This window comes from Cibotium barometz, chromosome 38, assembly GCF_041138505.1.
Source record: "Cibotium barometz isolate CiBa-2024 chromosome 38, ASM4113850v1, whole genome shotgun sequence".
Classification (NCBI taxonomy): domain Eukaryota; kingdom Viridiplantae; phylum Streptophyta; class Polypodiopsida; order Cyatheales; family Cibotiaceae; genus Cibotium; species Cibotium barometz.
The window spans coordinates 34,998,817-35,023,761 of NC_141083.1; the positions used below are offsets into that span (position 1 = coordinate 34,998,817).

Below are 24,945 nucleotides of genomic sequence, written 5' to 3' on the forward strand. Positions count from 1 at the left end.
TCTAACCCCATCCAGTCCCATGGGTTAGAGCCAACCGCCCAACCACTGTAGTGATGGGATCCAATTAGGAGTTTGGTTAGGTTTTGTCCCGGGTACCAGGGAAAAGAGTTCCTAGGCTCCCTAACCGGATATTCATACAAACTTAAAACTAGTCACACCACTTACACACCCAATATGAAATTGTCTTTTTCATAGAATTAGTTATCTTTAAAAACAATCATTTAATGAAACCATTCAGTCCCTGATCATAATCCTCAGAATATCTGATTGTATTCCTATGGCATCATTGGCAACCAGAACGCTCACCACCTGTCCACTCACGAGCCTTTTCGATAGTTCCTAGCTCATAGTAACCGGTAATATATTCACATATCAAAATGGAAACTCTGTTGAAGATCAGCAAGATCAACCAACGGATCCATATAAAAGGGCCATGGACTCATCGTTGAGGACCAGCAAAGTCAATCAACCAGATCCATACCTGAATTCAGAAAAAACTCTTACTCCTTGTTCCAATATCTTCCACGATGCACGTGTGGGTATCGTCGATGACCCAGAGCCCGAACACCGTCTGGTCAGCATCCTCTAGGATCCTTCGGAGGTGACCTAGCGCGTCACTCATAGGCCGCTTCCTTGGTCCCTCATCCACCATATCGGAAGCTCACCATTTTAATGGAACCGAGGCTAGTCAAGACCTCGCGAACCTTGCTACACAAGACGTCCTCCATTGACTCTCCATCAGCTGTCTACTGTTGCAACTTAATTGATTAGGTCTCCCATGACCTCACTCACAAGATGGTCAAAATGCTTCCCCACCATTCTTGACATAAAACATTCATTTAAAAATAGGTCATAAATACAATTTCTATAACGAACTCTCGTCTTTCCACGTTGTTCCATATCAACCACATTATTTAATTCCACAACCATTTCACAAGTATTCCTATTCTCATCCAATCACATCATTTTCATCTCATCACATCTTTTCTCAATTTATCCTCATCAGATCTCATCCACTCGTATCTACCCATATCCACATCTCATCAATTTATCCTCAATTTATCCTCATTAGATCTCATCAATTTATCCTCATCAGATCTCATCCACTCGCATCTACCCATATCCACATCTCATCACATCACATTCATTCACATCTCATCCATTCAGACCACATCACATTCACTCACAACTCATCCATTCATTTTACCTCACATCTCATTCATTCACATCTATCCCGATTCACATCCCATCACGTCACATTCATTCATATCCATCACATTCATTCTCATCATCACCATTATACCACATCAGTTCTATCCACATCATATCTCATTCATACACATCTCATCTCATTCATCCACATCCATCCAATCGTTCACATGTACGACTACTCATATCTATCCATACATTCATATCTATCACTTCACATCCACATATATGCATGTGACATCACATCACATTCTTTCATATACACATCTATATCCGTTCTTTCACATACATCCACATCCATCCAATCGTTCACATGTACGACTACTCATATCTATATCCGTTCTTTCTCATTTATCCACATCCATCCAATTGTTCACTTATACGACTACTCATATCTATCCATACATTCATATCTATCACTTCACATCCACATATATTCATGTCACATCACATCACATTCTTTCACATACACATCTATATCCATTCTTTCACACACACACACACACATCCATTCTTCACATACACATTCACATCCATTCTTCTCATACACATCCTTATCCATTCTTTCACATACTCCATTCCTCACATACACATTCGCATTCATTATCATCACATACATTCACTCACATCCCATATCATTCATTTACATTTTGATTCACATGACATCACATCTCATCCATTCATTCACATTTATCTGATTCACATCGCATCTCATCACATCTATCCACCTCACATCTCATCCATTCATTCACATTTATCTGATTCACATCGCATCTCATCACATCTATCCACCTCACATTCTCATCACCTCTATTCACATCACATCCATCCATCCATCCATCCATCCATGCCCATCTATCTGATTCACATCACATCTATCCACATCACATTCACATCACTTCTATTCATATCACATCCATCCATCCATTCATTCACATCTATCTGATTCTCATCACATCTCATCACATCTATTCTCATCACATTCATTTAAACATAGAATTTAAGAGAATTCTAATTTTTTATATAAAGATTCTTTACGCATCTATTTATGCATAAAATCAACTTCAATGGAAATAACACTTTTAACAAAATCCTTTTATGCATCTATTTATGCATAAATTTAATTTTAAGAAAAATAACTCTTTTAAAATAAAAATAAATCCTTTATGCATCTTTCTATGCATAAAATCAATTTTAATGAAACTAACACTTTTGGAATAAAAATCAATCCTTTATGCATCTTTTTCTATCAAAAAATTTTTAAAGGGAATAACACTTTTGAAATAAAAATACTTCTTTTATGTATCTTTTCATGCATAAATTCAATTTTAATGAGAATAACACTTTTGAAATAAAAATAAATCTTTTATGCATCTTTCTATGCTTAAAATCAAATTTGATGAGAATAACACTTTTGGAATAAAAATAAATCTTTTATGCATCTTTCTATGTATAAAATCAAATTTGATGAGAAGAAAACTTTTACAATAAAAATAAATTCCTTTATGCATCTTTCTATGCATAAATTCAATTTTAATGAAAATAAAACTTTTGATATAAAAATAAATTCCTTTATGCATCTTTTTATGCATAAAATCAAAATTAATGAGAATAACTCTTTTGAAATAAAAATAAATTCCTTTATGCATCTTTCTATGCATAAAATCAAAATTAATGAGAATAACTCTTTTGAAATAAAAATAAATTCCTTTATGCATCTTTCTATGCATAAAATCAAAATTCATGAGAATAACTCTTTTGAAATAAAAAAATAAATCTTTTATGCATCTTTCTATGCATAAATTTAATTTTAATGGGAATAATATTTTTGAAATAAAAATAATTCTTTTATGCATCTTTCTATGCATAAATTTAATTTTAATGGGAATAACACTTTTGAAATAAAAATAATTCTTTTATGCATCTTTCTATGCATAAATTCAATTTTAATGGTGGGAATGACACTTTTGAAATAAAAATAAATCTTTTAGAATGCACAAACGGAAGGAATTACTCTTTTAGAATAACCTAATGATAAACTTTAGTTCCACAAAATTTAAGAAAATTTTACCGTAACCTCCTTTGTATGGCTGACCATTTCTCAATTTTAACATTCAATTTATGACTTGAATTAATCCAATTTGAATTCTAATATCTCTAATCTACTCCATTTTTTAAAATTAAGAGAGTAAACAATGAAAAGAGTTTAATCAATCATTTAATTAAACTTTCTAGGATTAAGAAGGGCTGAATTGTAAAGAAGAGAAGGGGGTGGCCTTTCCATCAAGGCATAGCATCAGATTTTAATTCAGACATTTTCAAAGCATAAAATTTAAGAAAACCATAGATTTAAAATTCACAATAAGTAAGAATTAAGCTTACATGGAGTTTGTAAGCTTTCCTTTGGCTTGAGGGATTGAGGGGTCTACTCTTGTTTGCAGCAAGAGTGGCCACCAGTTTTTTTGGAGAGGATTTAGTAAAAAACAATTGAATTATCCAGTGAATTCAATGTATTTAACTCTGGGGAGGAGTAGAGTAACAGTGCATAAACACTATTGACCTTTTACAAGGGGGGAGGCTTCTATTTATACGAAAAAGTGAGCCTCTAACCAAGCAAACTGACTCTATAATTTTTCAGATCGCTTTGTCACTTTTCGATCATTTTTAGGTCAGTTTAGCTTACTTTTTGGATCTAGTTGAAACAGGAAAGAGGAGAGATGAAAATATCTCATTATTTGTGAGTTTAAAACTCATCCACACATGTGAAATAGGTGCCTCCTTCATGAGGGGAATTCCCCACATTGAGGTGTCAAAAATGCATCCTTTCCTCTAAATATCTCTTCTTTTTTAACTAATAAACCTTGTTCTTAGTCAACTATTCATCTTATGTGAGTATTTGCTCATTTTTGGGAGATTTTTCTTTTATTCTTCAATTTATCTCCTCCCTACATTTGGATTAATCTTATTGGTCCATAGGAACCTTAATCCAAAATTTTCAAAAAATCTGGACCCTCAGGGTCCTTTTCACCTATTTTTAATTTATTCCAATTGCACACTGGAAAGTTCTTTTTGAATTTATGTTTCAGGGGAAATCATTTTAATAAGAAGGAATATTTTTCTATCTAAAGATATCTAGAAATTGAATTATCTCTCTCTATAACATTTTCTCTCTCTCTCTATGCCAAAACAAAGAGAAACAAGATCTATTATTATTCTGAAAAGGGGATTGATTACAGGGAGAGAAACTGGACATCTTGAGGGGCTGGGGGAGGAATCTTACATCCTACCCCACTTAAAAAAATCGAGATGTCCTCATCTCGTAGGTAGAGTATGATCTCTTTCATTTTCTTCTTCTTCTTCAATCACTTCCAGCGTTACTACCTTGGAAGTGGACGGTCGAATTGGGAACAACTCTCTTTGACTTCCCCTATTCTGGGGCAGAGGTCTTGCATTACTTTGGTTTGAAACTGCGGGTTGGTTAGAGGGTCTATCTCTGGGATTTCCTTGATTTTGGCGGATAGAAACCTGATTACTCTTGAAGGAAGGAGCTGGAGTCTGGAATCTTGATTCTTGATTTTCCTACCCTGAAAACCTTGATCCAAAAGGAGTTGAACAATCCATACTACGATGTCCAAATCCTTGACAGTTATAGCATTTCACTCCTTTGTCCCTTGTTCAAGGGTGGAACCTCTAAAGTTGAATTCCAGGGGATTGAGTTTCAGAAAAAGGACATTTCTTCCATTCTGAAACTTCCCATATCCTGGGCTTGACCTTGATATCTCTTAGGCGGTGGAAGGTTGGAATCACCTTCAGGAACTAAAAACCTTTTGAAAGGTGATGGTGCTGGCTTTGGTGGGCCTTGACATCAAAGGCCTTGGAGAAATCCTTCCCATCCGCACTGCTTCGGCCATGGAAACTGGCTTGGCGTTCTTCACCAAAATATTCAAAGGTTCGTTTATAGTCCCCGAATGAAACTGGCCATCAACTGTTCTTCATTCAGCGGTGGCGAGTATTTGAGGAGGAGAGCGAATGCTTGGTGATAAGAATTCGTTCATCTTTGTTTCCAAAAAGCTGAGAGGACAGAACCTCATCCTTAGGTAAATTTTGAGATCATTCCATGTTTGGGTATTCCGATCCAAACGGTTTTTTTGTCTTGCAGTGGTTTCTCCATGCCACTCTGGCTGTTTCTACTATCTTCAGCCTTGCAAGAGCCATTTTGCTCTTCTCATTATACCCGGTGACATCAAAGTACTCTTCCATTGCTTCGATCCACTTCTCCACAGCCTTGCCCAAGTTTTCCCCTTCACCCTTGAAAGGCCTAGGCTGTGAACTATGAAGAGTTTTACGAACATCCAAGTCGAGCTCTTCCTCATCGAGTTGGGGGTTATCATTTCTACCCTTGACGACCTCGATCCATGTTCCTATCAATACGAAAAATCTTGTTAAGTCTCTTTATTTATGATTCAAATCCGATTTTTGATTCATCTGATTCTAGGGTTCTTTAGATAGGTTGGCTCCCCACGGAATCATGGGATAAAGATACTCGCATTATCAGATAACAATTCATTCAAAACATATCATTCATATCTTTAACACAATAATGGTCTATTAGATTGAAATTTCCATCTGAATAGTACTCCATGGGGGATTTCAATTTTATATATTTTTAATTTGTCATCCCTTAACTTGATCCACTTGGTCAAGAGCTAACACTAGCAATCTGTCAGCACAATCCACTAATCTCATAGTGATTTGTTGAAGTCATTATCGTCATTCTAGTTACCAAAATCAACACAAGGACTCATCCTATTCATCCTCATTGTGGTTTTGCTCAGTTTATCGCTTCTCAACTAAAAATTCAGGAATCATCATTTTTCAATTAGAATCCAATTCAACTCATCAGTTCTCAATCAGAATTTTAAAATCATATCAATCACATTCGAATTCATCATCTGGATAGCATTTTAGCTTATAATTTTAAGATCTTAGAGGGACCAACATTATAATCTTGAATACAAATTCCCGAGAGACAGGGGTGGATCCTGCGGCACTACCAATTCTTGGAATCAAAATATCATTCCACTTTCCATCTCAACCAAGCACTCACAACCACTTTGACCCTAGAGGAGGTGTAAAGATAGGAGGAGGCTTGGAAATAATACTAAACATTGGGTGAGATAAAATGGACGATTGAGAGACATCCTGGGGGGACCCTGTGGTGGTGGATCATCATTCGTCGGTTGTAAATGAACATTGTAGCTTTGAATGGGGTGTGGAAGGGACTCCAAGGTCTTCCCTGAACGAAGAGTGGGCCTTGGAATGTTTTCACCAGCTTTCTTCCTCCCCATGGCTGCAAAGGTAACCTCTTCAGCAAGATCCCAAGCTATTCCACTCTACCTGCACAATTCGATCTCACCATCATCAAAACCATCAAAATCTCTCTTTCTACTAGCCGGTACAAATGTCTTTGGAGAGAGAGAGAGAGCATTAGGAGAGGGGCTCTCTCTCTCTCTCTCTCTCTCTCTCTCTCTCTCTCTCTCTCTCTCTCTCTCTCTCTCTCTCTCTCTTTATGTATGAAGGATTAGGAACACAAAAGGCTTGAAAAGGGAATGGTGATCTAAGAAGAGCTTGGATCCAATTTGACCACACTAGATGCATCATGGATTGGGTAACAATGGCTTGTCACGTTTATGATCCAAGGTAGTACCAATGGCTTGTCGTAGAAATAATGGTTTTTGAAAAAAAACAAAGGTTTTTGTTATTATCTCTTTTAGCATATTGACTTTTAGTTGCAGCCTGCAGGAGCTTCTAACTATTGCAACTTGCGAGATGAAAGAGGAGGACAAGACTTCCCAAGTATTGTTTTGGGTAAATAATGTCATGATGGCACACAGATTTGAAAAGGTAGACTTCTTTGGTTTCATGGGTAGATGAAGCCCAAATAAATTAGAATGCCATTAGGGAAGTCTACAAATGAAGGACAAGAAATGAAAGGCCGGGAACACTCATGCTTATTTGATTGGGCACAAAGCCTAAATATACATACCGCAAAGTATGTTATAAAGGCCTTCCAAGGTGTGCATAAGAGCATGTGAGAAGTGGCGGACCCAGTCAACAAAAAAGGCAACACTAGCTCGAGGGCAACTTATGGCAAAGGAAATGTAAAAGATTTGAGATATACCTGCCCCATGGATTTTTGGCTGAGCTGGGGGAAGTGCGCATTGCACATTGGGATAATGTGATGATTTCGGTATGAATAAGAACCATTGTCTTTAAAACTAGTGTCTTTATTGATGTTTCTAATATGTCTCTAACTATTGCATAGGTGGAGAAGAGTGGTGATCAGTCATGTACACCACGAACAAACTTGTCAGAGTCTAAACATGGAAGCTGGTTAGCCGGGGAGGGTATTAAAAAAAACACTCTACAATGCATGTGTATCAAACATGGCTAATGCTTTACTATAGAGAGTGTAAAGCAAAATTCATACATGATGGGCAAGCATATCGGAGCAGGTCCAAGTCTTGAAAAGCTTATTGAGAGAGCAAATGCGCATACTCCAAGCCTAGCACAAGTTGTAAGGACAATAAAGAGTACCATTGCAGGTACGCCTATGTATAAGGCCCCAACTCCTTTGGCATGTAATCAGGAATCAGCCCAACACAAGAGACAATAATGTAATGTAATTGATGTGGATGATGATGCTAGTCATAAACGTGAGTACAATGTGCACGTGAAAGATAATAGGAAGTCTATATTGGACAAAGATGTGGACACCAGAATGACAAAATCATAATGGCAGCACCCATACACAAGACATTTTGGGCAATTAGGAGAACTCCAAAGGGCAGCAGAGTAAAGTGTTTGGGTTATATAGGTAGTAGTAAGTGTGGTCGCATGATTGTAGGATGTGCAAAAGGAGTACCTGCACCATCATTTTTTTCAACAAGGTCCCATGCTACCGGGAAGACTAATCAAATGATGTGGTTTTGCAATAATGACATCATGCATACATGGGCTATGGACAAGAACAGTGACCATCCCCCACACAATGTGCCTTCTATATGGCCAGTGGGGCTGAAGGCACAAATCTGATAGTTGAGGAGGTAAATGCATTGGTGCTTGCAAGGTATAACTTATAGAGTAAGCCATTGGGAAGGGAGCAACGAACTCCATTGTGCTCAAGTCAACCAAAAGTGCCTAGAGAAGAGACAAACACATTAAAAAATGAGATGGTCGTCGCACAAGATACAGAACATGCATTTCAGAAGAAGCTACAAAAAGGATCAAGAAAGCACTAGACATAAATGCACAAGTTACACAAGTGCAGGTGTTTCAATCTTCCAAGCATGAGGCTTTCACCATTGAGACTTTTGGCGAAGGTTCTCATGTGGGAAGTTATGATGTGCATATCAAAATGCATCCATCATGCTCATGTCCAAGTTTTTTGGAAAGGGTCAACCAACAAAAACCCTACTTAGAATGCAAGCATTTGTACTTTATGTACATGAGAGTCATGGGATTGAGCCAAATTGAAAATATGTTTATTCACCAACCAATTTTGATAGAAAGGGAGGTAATCGAATGTCTATGCAGAGAACGAACCTACCCTAAATTGGTTTAGTGGACAACTCATGTTCCTAATTTTACTTAAGACATGTATGGGATGTGCAACCATGTTCTGGGGTATCATTTTATTGGAATAATTTCCATGGAGTAATTTTATTTGAGATTGTATCAATTTATTGGGATGTATCATTTTATTGGAGTAAATTTATTTTGCTATTGATAGAGATTGAAAGAGATAGATAAGAGAGACAAAAATAGAGAGAGAGAGAGAGAGAGAGAGAGAGAGAGAGAGAGAGAGAGAGAGAGAGAGAGAGAGAGAGAGATTTTGAATTCAATGTCTCGGGTATGGAATTGATTATTATCAATATCTCACAAAAGTGTGCAATATATAAATAGAGTAGATGGTGTAGAGAGGGCGAGTGAACCTTGGTAAAGGAATTGAGAGAAGACGACCACGTGTTAGGTGGTCTAGAGAGTGTGATCGCGCAGGTCACAAGAAGACGGCTGACAGGAGTCCAAGGTGAAAAAATAGTGGGTACAGATAGAGCATCGCCACCAAACAGGCAGCTGCTAGCAAGAGTCATTCAGAAGAGGTAGTCGTCACCACTAGCAACAAGGAATGATAATCCGAGAAGCGGCCAAGTAGCAAACTGGAAGCTTTTGGCTATGGTGGGCAATAGCGTGAGACTTCATGGCCAAGAGACGCAGCAGCAAGCTAAGCAAATAGTAGCATTAAGTGCAAAAACCCTCTACTGCTCTGCAGGCCAACAATTGGTCAAGTAGGCAAGTAGCGATGAATAGCAGCCCGAGCAAATAGCTGCCTCTGTAGCATGCTCTTGGAGGCAAGAGGCGACAGCAGAGCAGCAAACAGAAAAGGAAAGCTGCAAATTAGAAAGCGCAGCAGCAGCAGCAGCAAACAGAAAAGGATGTCAAGTGAAGGCGAAGACTAGAGAAGAAGAGTGGTAGCCAGCGCAGGAAGCAGCATCAAACATCAACGCTGGGAAGACCGCCATAGCTGGGGCTGCTATGCAGAATCAATCTCAAGAGGAAGGAGAAGGAGACCATCTCGGTGTCAGGCATTCAACGCGCGTGTATTTCAGAGACCGCCATAGCTGGGGCTGCTATGCATAATCAGTCTCGAGAGGAAGGAGAAGACTAGAGAAGAAGAGTGGTAGCCAGCGCAGGAAGCAGCATCAAACATCAACGCTGGGAAGACCGCCATAGCTGGGGCTGCTATGCAGAATCAGTCTCGAGAGGAAGGAGAAGGAGACCATCTCGGTGTCGGGCATTCAACGCGCGTGTATTTCAGAGATTTTTTTAAATTATTATTATTATTATTATTAAGGTCCACAACCTTTCCAAAATCTCAAAGGGTCTATTTTCATAAAGCCCTTGTTCACATGCTTTTTAAGAAACATGTACTTCGTAATTGATTACACACACACATTGGGTTCGCTGCCCGGCTATATGGCCAAAATGCTGTGATCTTTTAACCCATGATTATGAGGGTAATCGTACCCGAGTTTAAAGCTCAAAACGAGACATGTATTATTCACCCATGGTATGAGGGTAACCATGCCCGAGCTCACCGCCAAGAAGCTCAAAATGGTTGTTGTGATGTGTGCAAGAGTGATGCACGTGTGAGGTGCATGCGCATGGGTTGGAACTTCTACGTTCAAATTGGACGCAGTGGTTCCACTATGAGTGAGTCGGCTCAAAATGGACTAGGTGTCTAAGATGGTAGACATGGGCACACATGTTTGGTTGATGGACACTCCAATGTATCATTGAGGGGGAGTGTTGAGAGGTAGCGATTGCGGTTGGGCAATGCTACATTGATGGGTGATGGGTGAGTTGTGGAACACCTCGATTAAGAGGGGGTGTTGAGAGGTAGCGATTGTGGTTGTGCAATGCTACATTGATGGGTGATGGGTGAGTTGTGGAACACCTCGATTAAGAGGGGGTGTTGAGAGATGGAATCGTGGTGTTGTGTGTATGTGTGAAAGCACCCTAGAGGTGCAAGATATTGTGGTGAGATAGGAATGCCACATGTAAGAGTGGAAAAGGAGTTAGCACATGGATGATGATGTGTAAAGTGGAAAAAGGCTAGAAAGCCTATATCATTGTATGGTTCACTTGAGATATGCAATAGAGCTATTGTTGAGTGTGCAATCTCCCTCTCTCTCTCATGGAGTTTCTTGTGTGGTTTAATCCACCTTAATCTTATGCTTAATCTATGTTTATCACCATGATCAATCCCATTTGTAGATTGTTAACTATATATATATATATATATATATATATATATATATATATATATATATATATATATATATATATATATAGAGAGAGAGAGAGAGAGAGAGAGAGAGAGAGAGAGAGCACTTGCCATATTTGGGTTTATGCTCGCCCAAATTTGCTCACCAAAAAAAATCCCCCAAAAGATGATATAGGACTAGACGAGGCAATGTTAACTGGAGTGGTCAAGGGAGGTCCATGTTTCCCATAAATGACTAGCTCCATTATCCACAATAGCTGGCCACATTATTATGTGGTCTCTTTGAGGCAATTCCAAGTTGATTGAACAGTTATGTTAGTTTCAAGATTCCATGAAGGTTAGCTTTGTGTACCAAAATCTACACACTAGATCTTTACATGCTCTTTGAACTTTTCTTTGGTGAGCTTACACTTCAAGGTAAGCTTTGCATTTTTCATATTGAAAATGTTCTTCTTCTTCCTTTTTCTTGTGAATTTAGAAGAACAAATGCTATGTTAGGGATTTGTAAAGCATTTTAGTTACCTACCATAACATATCCTATGTTAGGGGTTTGTAAAGCATTTTAGTTGGCCATTGATATAGCATTCCATTTCAACTCCATCTAAGTTTTCAATCTTTTCAATTCCTTGAGAAGTTATTTCAATGAATCTAAAATAAAAGAGACCTAGGCCTTTCTTGTGAATTTAGAAGAACATATCCTATGTTAGGGGTTTGTAAAGCATTTTAGTTGGCTAGCATTGATATAGCCTTCCATTTTAACTCCATCCACGTTTTCAATCTTTATAATTACTTGAGGAGTTATTTCAAAAATGAATCTAAAATAAAAGAGACGCAAGCCTTTGTGCTTGAGTTTTTGTTTTTCCATTATTTACATTGTAACCAAGTGTTCTTTTCATGCATGTCTTTATCTTTAAGTTGGTTGTAAAACCAGTGGTACCATAGTTTTTCAATAATCATTTTGTGGAATGCATGAATCTTTTCAAGAGAAAATAACCTTTTAGTAAGAGGATTTCCCTCAAGGTTTTCTTGTGCTGTAATTCAAAGGCTTGGGACCAAATGTTTCATTGGCATTACTTGGTCAAGTTTAAATGCAAGTTGGAATGGTGTTCTTATAGGTGGTGTGGCAAGCTCATAATGTGGAAGGTAGCTTTTACTCTGAATCATTTTTACCCACTCCAACCGTCTTGGTCAATATTGAGATTGAGCACAAGAATTTATTGGTGCTTTTAACATAGCCATTAACTTATTGGCATAAGATTTTCTACATATTGTGGAAGTGTAAGAATGAGCTAAGATCTCTACATACTTTCAAGTAATTATTTTCATATTATGCCTATCCAGACTAAAAATAGTCTCTTGTATTACTTGACTAGCTCCATTAGCTCCTTTACTATATGTTACAATGAAGTCTAGAAACTTTCCCATTGGCGTTTGAGCTCAATGACCAATCACTTTATTAATTACTTCATGAGATATTCTTGAAGTACAAAAAGGGTGCTATGGATTCCTAAAAAATGTGTAGGCAATGTTAACTAGAGTGGTTAACAACCAATTGTGTAATGTCCACATGTGCTACATAGCACTACATTGCCACATCAGCAACCCGTGGAACAAAAGCTCACAAAAAAATATTATTGTTAAATGAACGCTAAAAAAATAACCTACATTTTATATTTATTGATTAGTTTCATAAATCTTAAATATTAAAGGTCAATTTGATTTTTTAATATCTTGTGTTGTCAAGATTTTGAGATTTTATAAATCTCTCATATAAGTGAGGCTATGTGTTTAATCCAAACAACAAATACCTTTCAAAACTCATATCTTATTCCTCATCAACTGATCTACATCAACTCTCATTTTACCCTCTTTTTTTGCATTTTATGAGAACATGCCCATGTATTGACGTAAATAGCGACGAGCGACAGGAGGAGAAAAAAGGGGAAAAAATATGAGTTTAAGACATCGGTATGGGGTTATAAGTGTAAATAGCCACATAACAAATTCTTAGAGTTGTTTATTATACCCCCTTGTAGTGTTATAGGTGTAAATAGCCACATAACAAATAGCCACATAACAAATAGGTGTAAATAGCCACATAACAAATTCTTAAAGTTGTTTATTATACCCCCTACACTATGACCTCATGAAGTGTTTAGATGTGCCTTCTGTTAGATGGTTAAAACCTCAGTGCATTCTCCTTCATTTATCATCCTCATGAAGTGTTTAGATGTGCCTTCTTTTAGTTAGTTAAAACCTTAGTGCATTCTCCTTCATTTATCATCCTCATGAAGTGTTTAGATTTGCCTTCTGTTAGCTGGTTAAAACCTTAGAGCAATCTCCTTCATTTATCATCCTTATAAAAATTATAACATCTAGTTGAGATTCTAGCTTAGGTGCATAGCGTTCTAGAAAAACCATGGAGGTTGGCTATTTTTGGATTAAAAGCCTTATATGGCTTACACCTTGTATATACATATCTTGACATGATAATTAAGAGTAGTCGTGCTTTTCATCTTCTTGGGCTTCACGTTCTTTACTACATAAGATATGACTCCCTCTTACTCATATGCTCACACACCCAACAGCTTTCAGAAAATGGATAATAGCTTCTAGGCCCAAAAGGAAGGCATGAACACATACAAAATGTAAAATCTAAAAGAGATTTTGCTTATGAGAAATATGTAAGAAAGACTTCTTTGTATATGCTATTATATGTCCACCTCTATCCTTGGCATTGAATCAACATTTTGAGATACAAGAGGAAGGATGCATTGTTTGACCTAAAATGTTATTGTATTTTGTCTCATAATTACTTTTGGTGATGTTAAAGTCTCTCTCTCTCTCTCTCTCTCTCTCTCTCTCTCTCTCTCTCTCTCTCTCTCTCTCCCCCTTCTCTTATTGTTATTATTATTTTCCTTTGTCTTCTTCTTTTTCTTCTCTCTTTGTCAACTAAAAAATAAGTAAATTTGTAAACACCCCTTGTAAAAGGGAGTCTTGCCACTATGCCACTACCTACCTAGTATTTCTATTATAAACAATACTACACTTACACAAATAATAAATGTTGATGAAAACATATCTACACCAAGTTCAAACATCTAAAAAAAATCCTCCACCCTTGGATCTCTTGATGATTGACCTTTTACGATAAACAATAACTATACTTACACAAACTATAAATGTTAATCAAAACATATCTACACCAAATCCAATAATTTTTAGAAATAAAAATTATAAGATATACCTCCACCCTTGGATCTCTTGATTATTGACCACAACAACAATTTTCTTGCATTCTTCACAATGCCTTGCATAAGGTAAGACCACAAAACAAAGTCATGCCTTTTTTAAGAGAATCCTTCGATTGTTTTGGTTCAACCTAACATAGGACATTGTGGGGAGGGGTGTATGGTTCAATCAAAGTCATCAATGAATATAACGTTGGAGAAAATTCTATTTGTTATTTACAAATTTCTTGCATTCTTCACAATGCCTTGCACACGGCAAGACCAAAAAACAAAGTCATGCCTTTTTTGAGAGAATCCTTTTATTGTTTTTGGTTCAGCCTAATGCAGGACATTGTGAGGAGTTGGTGCATGGTTTAATCAAAATCATTAATGGATATAACGATGGAGAAAATTCTATTTATTGTTTAGAATTTTGTTTATTTTTTTAAAAAAAAAATTTAGTGTAGGTATGTTTTGATTAGAATTATTGTTTGTGTAAGCATAGTTATTATTCACAATAAAAAGTTAATCATCAAGCAAAGCAAGGGTGGAGGTTTATTTTGTAATTTTTGTTTTTTTGAAGATTTTGGATTTAGTGTAGATATGTTTCGATGTGCATTTATTGTTTGCGTAAGAATACTTATTATTTACAATAAAAGCATTAAATAATGGTAGAACATCCTTTTACAAATGGGTATTACGACTGGTTTATAGTATCCCTCATGACTAAGGGCCTTCATACATGCCACGAACAAGAGAAGAGACAATTCACAAATGTCATTAAGCTTGTTATGAGGCTTAGAGTGTTAAGAGTTGTTGGATCTTGCTTGTCCATTTGTAATGAAAATAGTCATGATGGGGAAAGGTTTGTGATCAACCTTTGGCCTTTTATGTACTGTCCAAAAGACTTGTAGAAATCCATCATGGTGGGTAGCCTACAAAACTTGGCTTCATAAGATGGATGATGATCATCCTCTTTTGTCAACCATTTCATATAAGTATTGCTAGAAAAAAAGGCATCATAGTGTATATTTTCAAGTTGAAATTAAAGAAGACTGGCCAAATGTTTTCATCCTCTGTAGCCCTTTATGTACTGTCCAAAAGACATGTAGAAATCCATCATGGTGGGTAGCCTACAAAACTTGGCTTCATAACATGCCGTGATGATCATCCTCTTTGCCAACCATTCCATCTAAGTATTGCTAGAAAAAAATGGCATCATAGTGTATAGTTTAAAGCCAAAATTAAAGAAAACTGGCGAAAGGTTTTCATAGCCCTTATTTAAGGAGTAAATTTCACATAAATTAGTTATAAAACCAACATATTTGATGTGTTCTTGCAATGAAAACTGGTCTAATGCGTTGTCCTTTAGGGGATGGGGGAGTAGCCCAACAACAGAGTCTTCTAGCTCTACTGTTCAAGTGCCTGGCTCAATTTCCTAAGGACTAAAGTAACAATCCTAGCATAAAAAAAAAAACGTTGTCTTTATTTTGATTGGTTGAGAAAAAAACGTCCTTATTAGGTTCAGACATTAAATGTGTCTAGAGCTGGGGAGAAATTGTAGCAAGTGCCAAGCACAGGAGAACCATTTAAAGTTTAAGAAGCGTAGGCTCCCGGCATCATAGAGACCATTTCAGCGCGTGCAAGATTTCTGGCTATGGCGTTTCGTGTCCTGCTGCTCCTTGCGGCGGCTGCCTTGTTGCCATTTGCCGCCTGCAACTTAGAAGGTTCGTTTGCATGGGTTCAACATGTTTAAGGTTTCCAAATCACCGATCTACAGTATTAACCTTTGATTTTTTCCTGCTGTGTGCGCGCGCGCGCGCGCGTGTACAGGGGATGCCCTTCACGCTTTTAGAAGGAGCCTTTCAGACCCTGACAACGTTTTGCAGAGCTGGGACCCTACCCTGGTCAACCCTTGCACCTGGTTTCATGTCACATGCAACAAGGATAATCACGTGACCAGAGTGTAAGCTTTACACATACCCCCATCTATGTTGAGGGCAATGCTAATATGCTTCTTGATTTCTAAATTTGATTTATACACGGTGATTATCGTAGTTTATGTTTAAACCCGCTGACTTGGAGATGCCTTCAAAGTGCTCTTCACCATTGCTTATTTGATGGTTTATTTATACTGTGAGTGTTTTCTCCATTGCTTATAATTATTGTTTTAATTGATTAAAAATTTAATTAGTAGAGATCTTTAGCATGTTTCATTTTGATAATGGCCAAGATACAGGATATCATACTAGATATGAATCATGGTTAATTTTTGAGCACTATTGCCTGATCCATAGTTGCATTGAAACATGTTTCAAACAATATAAGCCTTACGCAACCGTCAAGAAATGCTTTGTACATTAGAAACACATTTTGGGCAGTTCTTTTAAATTTAAAAAATTTGTGGCCCTGTGCTTATAAAGGTGTGAATCGCTGAATCTGTGGGTAATCTAGGCTTGAATCCTGGCCAGAACAGTGTTTTAGAACCATCCCTCACCCCCCCTCCCCCTCTTGTATGAAACCTTTCAGAAACATTTCATATATTTATGAAACATATGAATTGTCTATGAAATATGTTTTGTATTGAACGACTATGACTTGACTAGGCCAGCTTAAATTCAGTTTCCCACTCTTCTCATTCCATCACTTTAAGGGCTTCCAATTCTTGGCATTCCTCCTCCTCCTATTGTTTTATTTGTTGCATTTGAGAGCTTGTCATGGCTTGCATGATCTACATCTTTGTCATGTTCATGCCTTAATTGGTTGCACACGGACATGACTTTCAGCTGCAGCCCCCTATAGCCTATAGGGCAAGGTCCGAGGACGAGTGAACTAATAGGGCAGTGTATTGGGCAGTTGTACAAAGGTGTGTGAAGTGCCCATGGCCAAGGACAATGTGGTCACCATATGTGCAATGAATAGAGTTGTGGATCAGTCCTACAGACCGACCTTGCTGACCAGCCCATGAGATGCTGGATAAAATATCATTTTGGCATATTTTCACACAAAACCTTGGCCTTTATAAGGAACGACTACATAGAACTACGAGTAGGAAATAATAGACCGTAGAGTTGCCCTTGCAAAGTAACTGTCCGCTCGAGAAGGACCAAACTTGATGTGCACTGGTAAGAGTTCGCACGGCCGGTGAGACCTCCTTTGTAATTGTCCGCACAAGCACTAAGTGCGCCTTCGAATCACGATCCTTCCAGTCTTGTATTTCCGCAAGGAATTCATCCTCCTAAGCCTAGGTCCAACGCCTCGAGTTCTGAGGACGCTCGGGCTTCTTCTCATTGCCCTGAACAATCTCCCACAACCCTTATGGATGAACGGGATCCGCATATTCAGCATCCAATGGGCATAGTTGGTTCCATCCAACTTGTCCTCCTTGTTTGTACAAGGGGGAGCCATATTCACAGCAACAAAGTACGCCAATCACAAATCTCAGCAATCCAAAACACCTCTTGAGCACTTTCCAACGAAGCGAAGCACAAGGATCAATCAGCCCCCTCTCAAATCTGAGAGACAAAGAGGCTGGACAGCAGCAAAACAGCCCGCCAAAACACACTGGAAACACCCAACCGGAGGGAGGGGAAGCCGGGGAAGAAGTCGGGTTGTTGGGCTGCTTGTCGGGTTGCACCACACGTGAATAAACACCTCCAGAAGCTGGCCTGACTGTAAGAACAGCAGCCACTACACCACCAACCACTTGGACTTGCACCTTGGCACCTTGCAGGGGTTGCTCAGGGCAGGAGCACCTCCAGAAGAGAAAACATTGATGTGAAGAGGTAGAAAACGGAGGATCAGCAGAAGAAAAAAACGCCGCCAGCAGAGAAGAATCCGCATATTCAGCTTCCAATGGGCATAGTTGGTTCCATCCAACTTGTCCTCCTTGTTTGTACAAGGGGGAGCCATATTCAGTGCAACAAAGTACGCCAATCACAAATCTCAGCAATCCGAAACTCCTATCCAGCACTTTCCAACGAAGCGAAGCACAAGGATCAATCAGCCCCGTCTCAAATTTGAGAGAGAAAGAGGCTGGACAGCAGCAAAACAGCCCACCAAAACACACTGGAAACACCCAACCGGAGGGAGGGGAAGCCGGGGAAGAAGTTGGGTTGTTGGGGCCGCTTGTCGGGTTGCACCAACCGCGAATAAACACCTCCAGAAGCTGGCCTGACTGTAAAAACAGCAGCCACTACACCACCAGCCACTTGGACTTGCACCTTGGCACCTTGCAGGGGTTGCACAAGGTAGGAGCACCTCCAGAAGAGAAAACACTGATGTGAAGAGGTAGAAAACGGAGGATCAGCAGAAGAAAAAAATGCAGCCAGCAGAAAAGACAATGCAGCCACCTTTTGAAGCCAGAAACGCAGCCGCCTTCTGAAGCCAGAAACGTAGGAGGAGAGGGAATCAAAACGTTGATGAGAGCAGCTGGGACCTGGTCGTCTGATACCATGTTGGAGTATGCAGAGGTGGAAGCATAGACAAGAAAAAAGAGAGAGAGAGAGCACTTGTTGACAAGATCACCTTTATTATAGCATGAGGCTTTTACAATGGCAATAGCCAGCAAGAGAGCTGTACAATGTGGAAGGATTGGATACAAAGAGTGATGATGAGGAGGCCCTTTATAGAGGGAGGTAAGGAGCTGGCAGACTGCTCCACGACCTCCAATCAAGAGGAAATGGATAAAACCCCAATAAATAGGCATGGTCCCCAACACTGAGATGCACAATATTCTAATGTGTATAAGTGAGGGTTATGTGACAAGTGGATTGTTGTATTGTATTGTCATGTGATAAGATGGACTCTGGCTAGACCATGGGTGCAATCCACGACCGAGTGTCCATGCTTGATGTAGATTGTCCACCGATGGTTCCATAGGGTAGGTCTTCGTGGTATGGGATGCGAGGGCTGATTGGTGTGGTTTTTATGGACGGAGTCTTAGTCGATTTCCCTATGTTTGGGCGAGATCCTCTGTTGTACGAGATCTATGATTGGGTGGTGAGCTAGCTTGCGGAACACTAATTTGAATTAATACGTGATTGTCCTGTATTTAGGTGATCTTGGAAGGATTCCGTTGTGAGAAGCCTAGATTACTTGACAGTTGGTATCAGAGCTACCCTAAATTTGCAGAGGACAAAGAGGCGATGCATGGAGTGTGATTTCTGCAAGCTTTTTGATCTGCTTTCCCTTAGGTAACATTTGGTATCAGAGCTTGATGCCGATTGAAGCTGACCTGCGCCACTTGTAGTTGCCGCCTCCAACACTGCCTGGCTGGTTGTCGCCACCTCCAGGCTCCAGTAGATCCTCTCCATTGCTGTCGCTGTTAGTTGGTTGCTCGCCACCACTTCACATAAGTGATGCTGCTTCTATACGACTGAGCTGCTGCTGTTTGCTGCCTATGCTGCTGACGTACGCCACCTGCTGCTGTGTACTTAGTATTACCAGTACTAACTAGTGGCTCCGCCAACCGCTGTGCAACTGCTCCACACTGGAGACCAATCACAATTGGAAAACAAATGCACAAATTTAGATTTGCGGCCGGTTGATATTATGCTAATTCTTTCTATCTTTAGCGGTGCATTTGCCCTATCAACTACTTATTTGTTGTACTAATTCTTTCTATTTGCTACTCCTCTTAGTGCTAGGCTTCATTTTGGCTTAGTCTGCCTTGCATCTCCGGAGGTTTGACAGAAACTTAGTACAAAGGGCTTTGTGTGAATATATGCTCTTATGTGGGTGTGTGTGTGTGTGGAGTGCGTGTGTGAGAGCATATCTTGATACAGAGTTCTACACCCACTATTGGGCACTGATGATGTTAGTGGGGAATCGGGATGATGTAGTATCTAGTCCATACTATGCATAATGGAGTTGATAGTTGTATAGTCTTGTGGGTTGACTACCATGAGTATATAACATGCACGTTCCTAAAAGGTAAATTTGGGCATGTTCCTGGATTCATCTAGGTATATAATTCAGCCTTATTAGCGGACATGCAGATTTCACATTGTGAAGTTTTCATCCGAGTTGCGGCTAGTTGATATTGTGCTAATTCTTTCTATCTTTAGCGGTGCATTGTCCTATCAACTACTTCTTTGCTGTACTAATTCTTTCTATTTGCTACTCCCCTTAGTGCTAGGCTTCATTATGGCTGAGTCTGCCCTGCATCTTCGGAGGTTTGACAAAAACTCAGCACGAAGGGCTGTGTGAATATATGCTCGTGTGTGTGTGTGTGTGTGTGTGGAGTGCGTGTGTGAGAGCATATCTTGATACAGAGTTCTACACCCACTATTGGGCACTGATGACGTTAGTGGGGATGTCGTAGCATCTAGTCCATACTATGCATAATGGAGTTGATAGTTATATAGTCTTGGGCGTTGACTACCATGAGTATATAACATGCACGTTCCTGAAAGGTGAATTTGGGCATGTTCATGGATTCATCTAGGTATATATATAGATATATATAAATGTAGAGCACAATCATTCACAAAATCTGAAAATAACAAGACACAACTTGACACCACACTAGGGCCAGAAAGGGCCGACCCCCCTCTCAATACAATATGTATTTCTTGGAGTATTTGATGATTACAAGTTTCAAGGGCTCTTAAGCCAAACTTCTCCATACATGGAGTGAATACAAATGTGCCAAATACTGTAGATGTTATCGGTGATGAATCCATTTGTAGATGAAGACCGTGTCGCAGGCAGTCTCCCACCTTAACTGGGCTAGGCACCCGCACTACACTGGTTTTCCGGGACCGTGCACCAGTGGGCACGCTCGTACTAACACCTGGCAGGGTGATTCACCACGGAGAGAAGAAAACTTGGTTCTCCAAATGAAGCATTGCTCCCAAATTCCCAAGCCCAATCACCTTCACTGGCTCTCAAAACTTGAGAGCACGGTCAGGGCAAACACAGGGACAACTAGCTCTCATAGACTCCCAAAGTGAGAGAGAGAAGAAACATTTGTAAAAGAAATTTTGCAAAATGAATTAAAGATATTTGATTTATACAAAAAAATCTTATTAGATAAAAGAGGAGAAAACTTGGATTTTTACAGCATGAATGAATTATTTGCCATTTCCATGTGAAGCCCAGCAGTTCCACCAACTTGCTTATTCGAAAATTAGGTGTATCTATCTATGTACATGTACGGGAGGTACAAGACTGGTACGGGCAGGTATATTGTGCAGGCAGAGCAATGTTCTGGTTGCAACAGCAGGTAGGTACAGGCTGTGCAGAACAGTATAGAGCAAGTACCAACAGCAAATAGGGCTTGTTCAAATGATAAGAGGTTGTATGGGCTGAAGCATGGACTCAAATACAGGCTGCAGCCCACGATTCTACATGTGCTAGCCTTCGGAGAAAGAAAGATTTTATTAACGTCTTCCAAAAGACCGAACTCGGCCTATGAGACAAATCGGTGTACCTATATGGGGTTGTCACGTGCATCCCGCACTTGGATGCCACGTAGACATTTCTGTACAGAAGGTGCAGGACCTGGGATGGTGAACTGGTCCCATGTGAGCCCAGTCCGGGACGAGTCAGCCAGGGATCCATCTTAGTCGTCCGAGGTCAGGTGTGCATCGTCCTGCACATGAGTCCAAGGTCAGGTGTGCATTGTCCTGCACATGAAGCAGTGCCAGTCCGCGCTGTGAGTCTCCCTCTGGAATGATGTCAGATGTGCTGTGTATCTGGTTTGCAACTGGATGCCAGGCCTCTGTAGGCATGTAGGTTTGCATGTAGAGATGGGGCCAGCCCATAGGGCTGCCCCAAGTTAGAAGATCTTGCACTTGCACTTGTAGTGTGGGCATGGGGGAGGTGTAGAACCACCCCCAAGGGGCCAGGAGGGCCCACATTGTGCCCACCAGCCATGGCTTGGGCTGGAAGGGCTGTCGGCCAGCCTTAGGGCCTTGGGACAGCCAGCCGGCTGGGCAACAAGGTCTAGAATGGCTGTCAGCCAAGTGTGGGACAGCCCACACAGACTGCCCAGCAGTACAGTACCCTTGCGCAGGGCTGTCCAGCAGTCAGGGGACTCTTCTTGGTTCATGTGCATGGTGCCCAGCAGCCAGGATGCTGCCCCAGAAGGCTGCGCAGGCTGGACAGCAGTGTGAACACATGCGCAGGCTGGACAGAAGGTATTCATAGTGTGAAAACACTTATTTAATAAAACTCAGTCGTGGAGCTCCCTGAAGCCAGCCGACTGGATGATATGAGAAGTATAAAAGCCCAGCCAAGAATTCATTGTAGTCATCTCATAATTCACCAAGTGCTCCAAGCAACCAAGGGCCAGGACAGCCAAGAACATTGCTAAAGCAAAGGGGTGAAGGACTGAAGGTCAAGGGCAGGTTTTCCAGCCAAGAAAAGGTCAAGTACTTTGTATTTGTTTCAGATTTACATCATTCTAATAAAGAAAATACACCATCCGTGGTGGGGGCCCTACAGAGGGTAATTGGGACCCAATACTGTGTCCTTCTCCATCTCCCCCTTCTCTCTCTATTTTCTGCACATCGTCTTTCAGTTTGTGCGTTAATTCCGTCGCGAAAAGAGTGCTGATTTCTGAGTTTTGAAGTACCGATCCTTCTCCGAAGCTTCCGCATATTACAGGGGTATCCTCTGTCATCCCAACAAAATGAAAAAGTATTGAACTAAAAAGCTGAATCTGGGTGTGCAATAAGTACAATGAGTGGGGGAGGGGATGGAGCTCTACTACTAGGAGAATGCAAAGCTATATGCATGGAGTATACAATCATGATATGCAACCTAGCTAGCATCCTGTACCATACTGGGGGAATAAAATGGTATACATCAATGAAGGGGGTGTCCACAGCTCCCTCAAGAACATGCTTGGGTTTGCTCTGAAGCGAGCTAGTCGCTCCACACCCTCTGTGAAACTGAGCTCTGATCTCTGTCATCTCTCTCTGGTATAGGCGTGGTGTTCGAAAGCCAGGTGTCCTCTGTCTCCTGCGGGCTCTGAGTGTCTCTGCTCTCTGGAGAGTAATTCCCTGCCGTGTAGGGGTTGGGAGTGGGATGGATCTCTGAAAAAATGTAGTAATTTGTGTCTGTCGTCCCCCCTCTGGAGCTGTCTGAGCCTGTAATGATGTCTCTCTGTGACGTTGTATGTCTAGAATGAATCTCCCCAGTATGCGTTGGTCTACTGCCTCAAAGATCTGGAGTAGGGAATGTGGCTCTCTGAATAAAATGGGATATCTCTCTCTGATGGCTGTATATGCTCTGCATCTGCATACATAATGCTCCTCACTCTCCACCTCCTCTCTGCACAATGTGCATACCCTCTCTCCTCTCGGGGGATCCATGCTGCTCTGCCAGTCGATCTCCAATCGATGTGATGAAACTCTAAGCTGACCAATAGTCACTCGGGAACCGTGTGGTAAAAAGCCCTCCATGTATCTAGGCCTCTCTATAAATCCATCATCAGTGATACTCATGAAGTGATCTCTGTAGTATAGCATCTTCGGTGGAAGAGGCTGTGTAGGCGATATCCATGTCTCTCGTGTATAGTATATCCATGTCTCTCGTGTATAGAGCTGCCATAGGTCCTGTCTCAATACTCTGCTCCTCTCACTATGAGAGAGACGAATATGTGGTGCATCCATGTCATACTGGAATGGTGGTAGATGATCCATGTCTAGGCCATGTTGTATGACAATTCGTCATGTGGCATCTCTTTGAATCTGTCTAGCAGGCATAAAGTCTGGAATATGGCCTCTACCATCATAGGAGGCGCAGCAAACTTTGCTCGGATAATGTCGTGAGGTACTGACGGTTTGCTGCGGATCATGAGAGAGAGGGAGAGAAGTCGGTTTTGCTGCAGTACGTCGGAAAAAGAGAGAGAAAAGCAATCGGGTTTTTCTTGCTGCAAATATCTTCAAAGAGAGAGAGAGAGAGAGAGAGAGAGAGAGAGAGAGAGAGTGCAGTCGGGTTTCTGGCTGCCACCTTTCCTTCTCACCTTCACACATACGTGGCCTTTCCCAACCACTTTAAGTGTAATTAATTTACATGAGAAGTACATGACCTTCTTTAAATGATTTGTGGACACCCACACTTATTAGTACCTATGGTTAATAGCTTTAATGAGTGTGAACACATAGCCTTATAAATACAAAGGTTGGAATGACAACATTTAAAATAAATGAATATGCCAAACTTACCACCTGTTCACATGCAATAAAACATGTTAGAATGACAATATTTAAAATAAATGAATATGCCAAACTTACCACCTGTTCACATGCAATAAAACATGTTAGAAGACAGACACTTCCCCATGGTACACTGGAGGGTGTCCCTGTCCAGTGCACTGGCATGACATAACAGGCAGTCACACGAAAATAAATCACGCGAAAACAAATCCAACATACAAAGATGGATGCACGTTCACATGTAATGGACAAAATCTCCCTTTCATGAAACTTGTACAAAACATTCTAGTCGGGCACAAAACTGGCGTGACAGAATGTGAATCTTGGCCTTCCTATGGAGTGACAGTCCCATAGACAAGACGCACTACAAACACGGGTCCTTCCATGGAGTGACAGTACCATGGACAAGACATTGTCCTGGCCATACACAGGTGGCACGATACAGGCTCCCGTCTATATGGCACGATCTTGGTCACACATGGATGGCACG

The 24,945-nt window shown here is 40.3% G+C and overlaps 1 protein-coding gene across 2 annotated transcripts in view; it reads left to right on the top strand.

Moving 5' to 3' along the window:
- Positions 1 to 15,835: 15,835 nt before the first annotated feature.
- Positions 15,836 to 24,945, top strand: part of LOC147616636 (leucine-rich repeat protein 1-like) — a 31,798-nt gene continuing 22,688 nt past the window's right edge. The window contains exons 1-3 of one of the 2 annotated variants that reach the window (XM_086777692.1): positions 15,836 to 16,013; positions 16,120 to 16,252; positions 16,345 to 16,422. In XM_086777692.1, coding sequence (XP_086633818.1) covers positions 15,944 to 16,013; positions 16,120 to 16,252; positions 16,345 to 16,422 — 281 coding nt within the window. In that variant the 5' untranslated portion in view covers positions 15,836 to 15,943. The remainder of the gene's footprint in view (positions 16,014 to 16,119; positions 16,253 to 16,344; positions 16,423 to 24,945) is intronic. The other variant, XM_086777693.1, reaches the window with a different exon arrangement.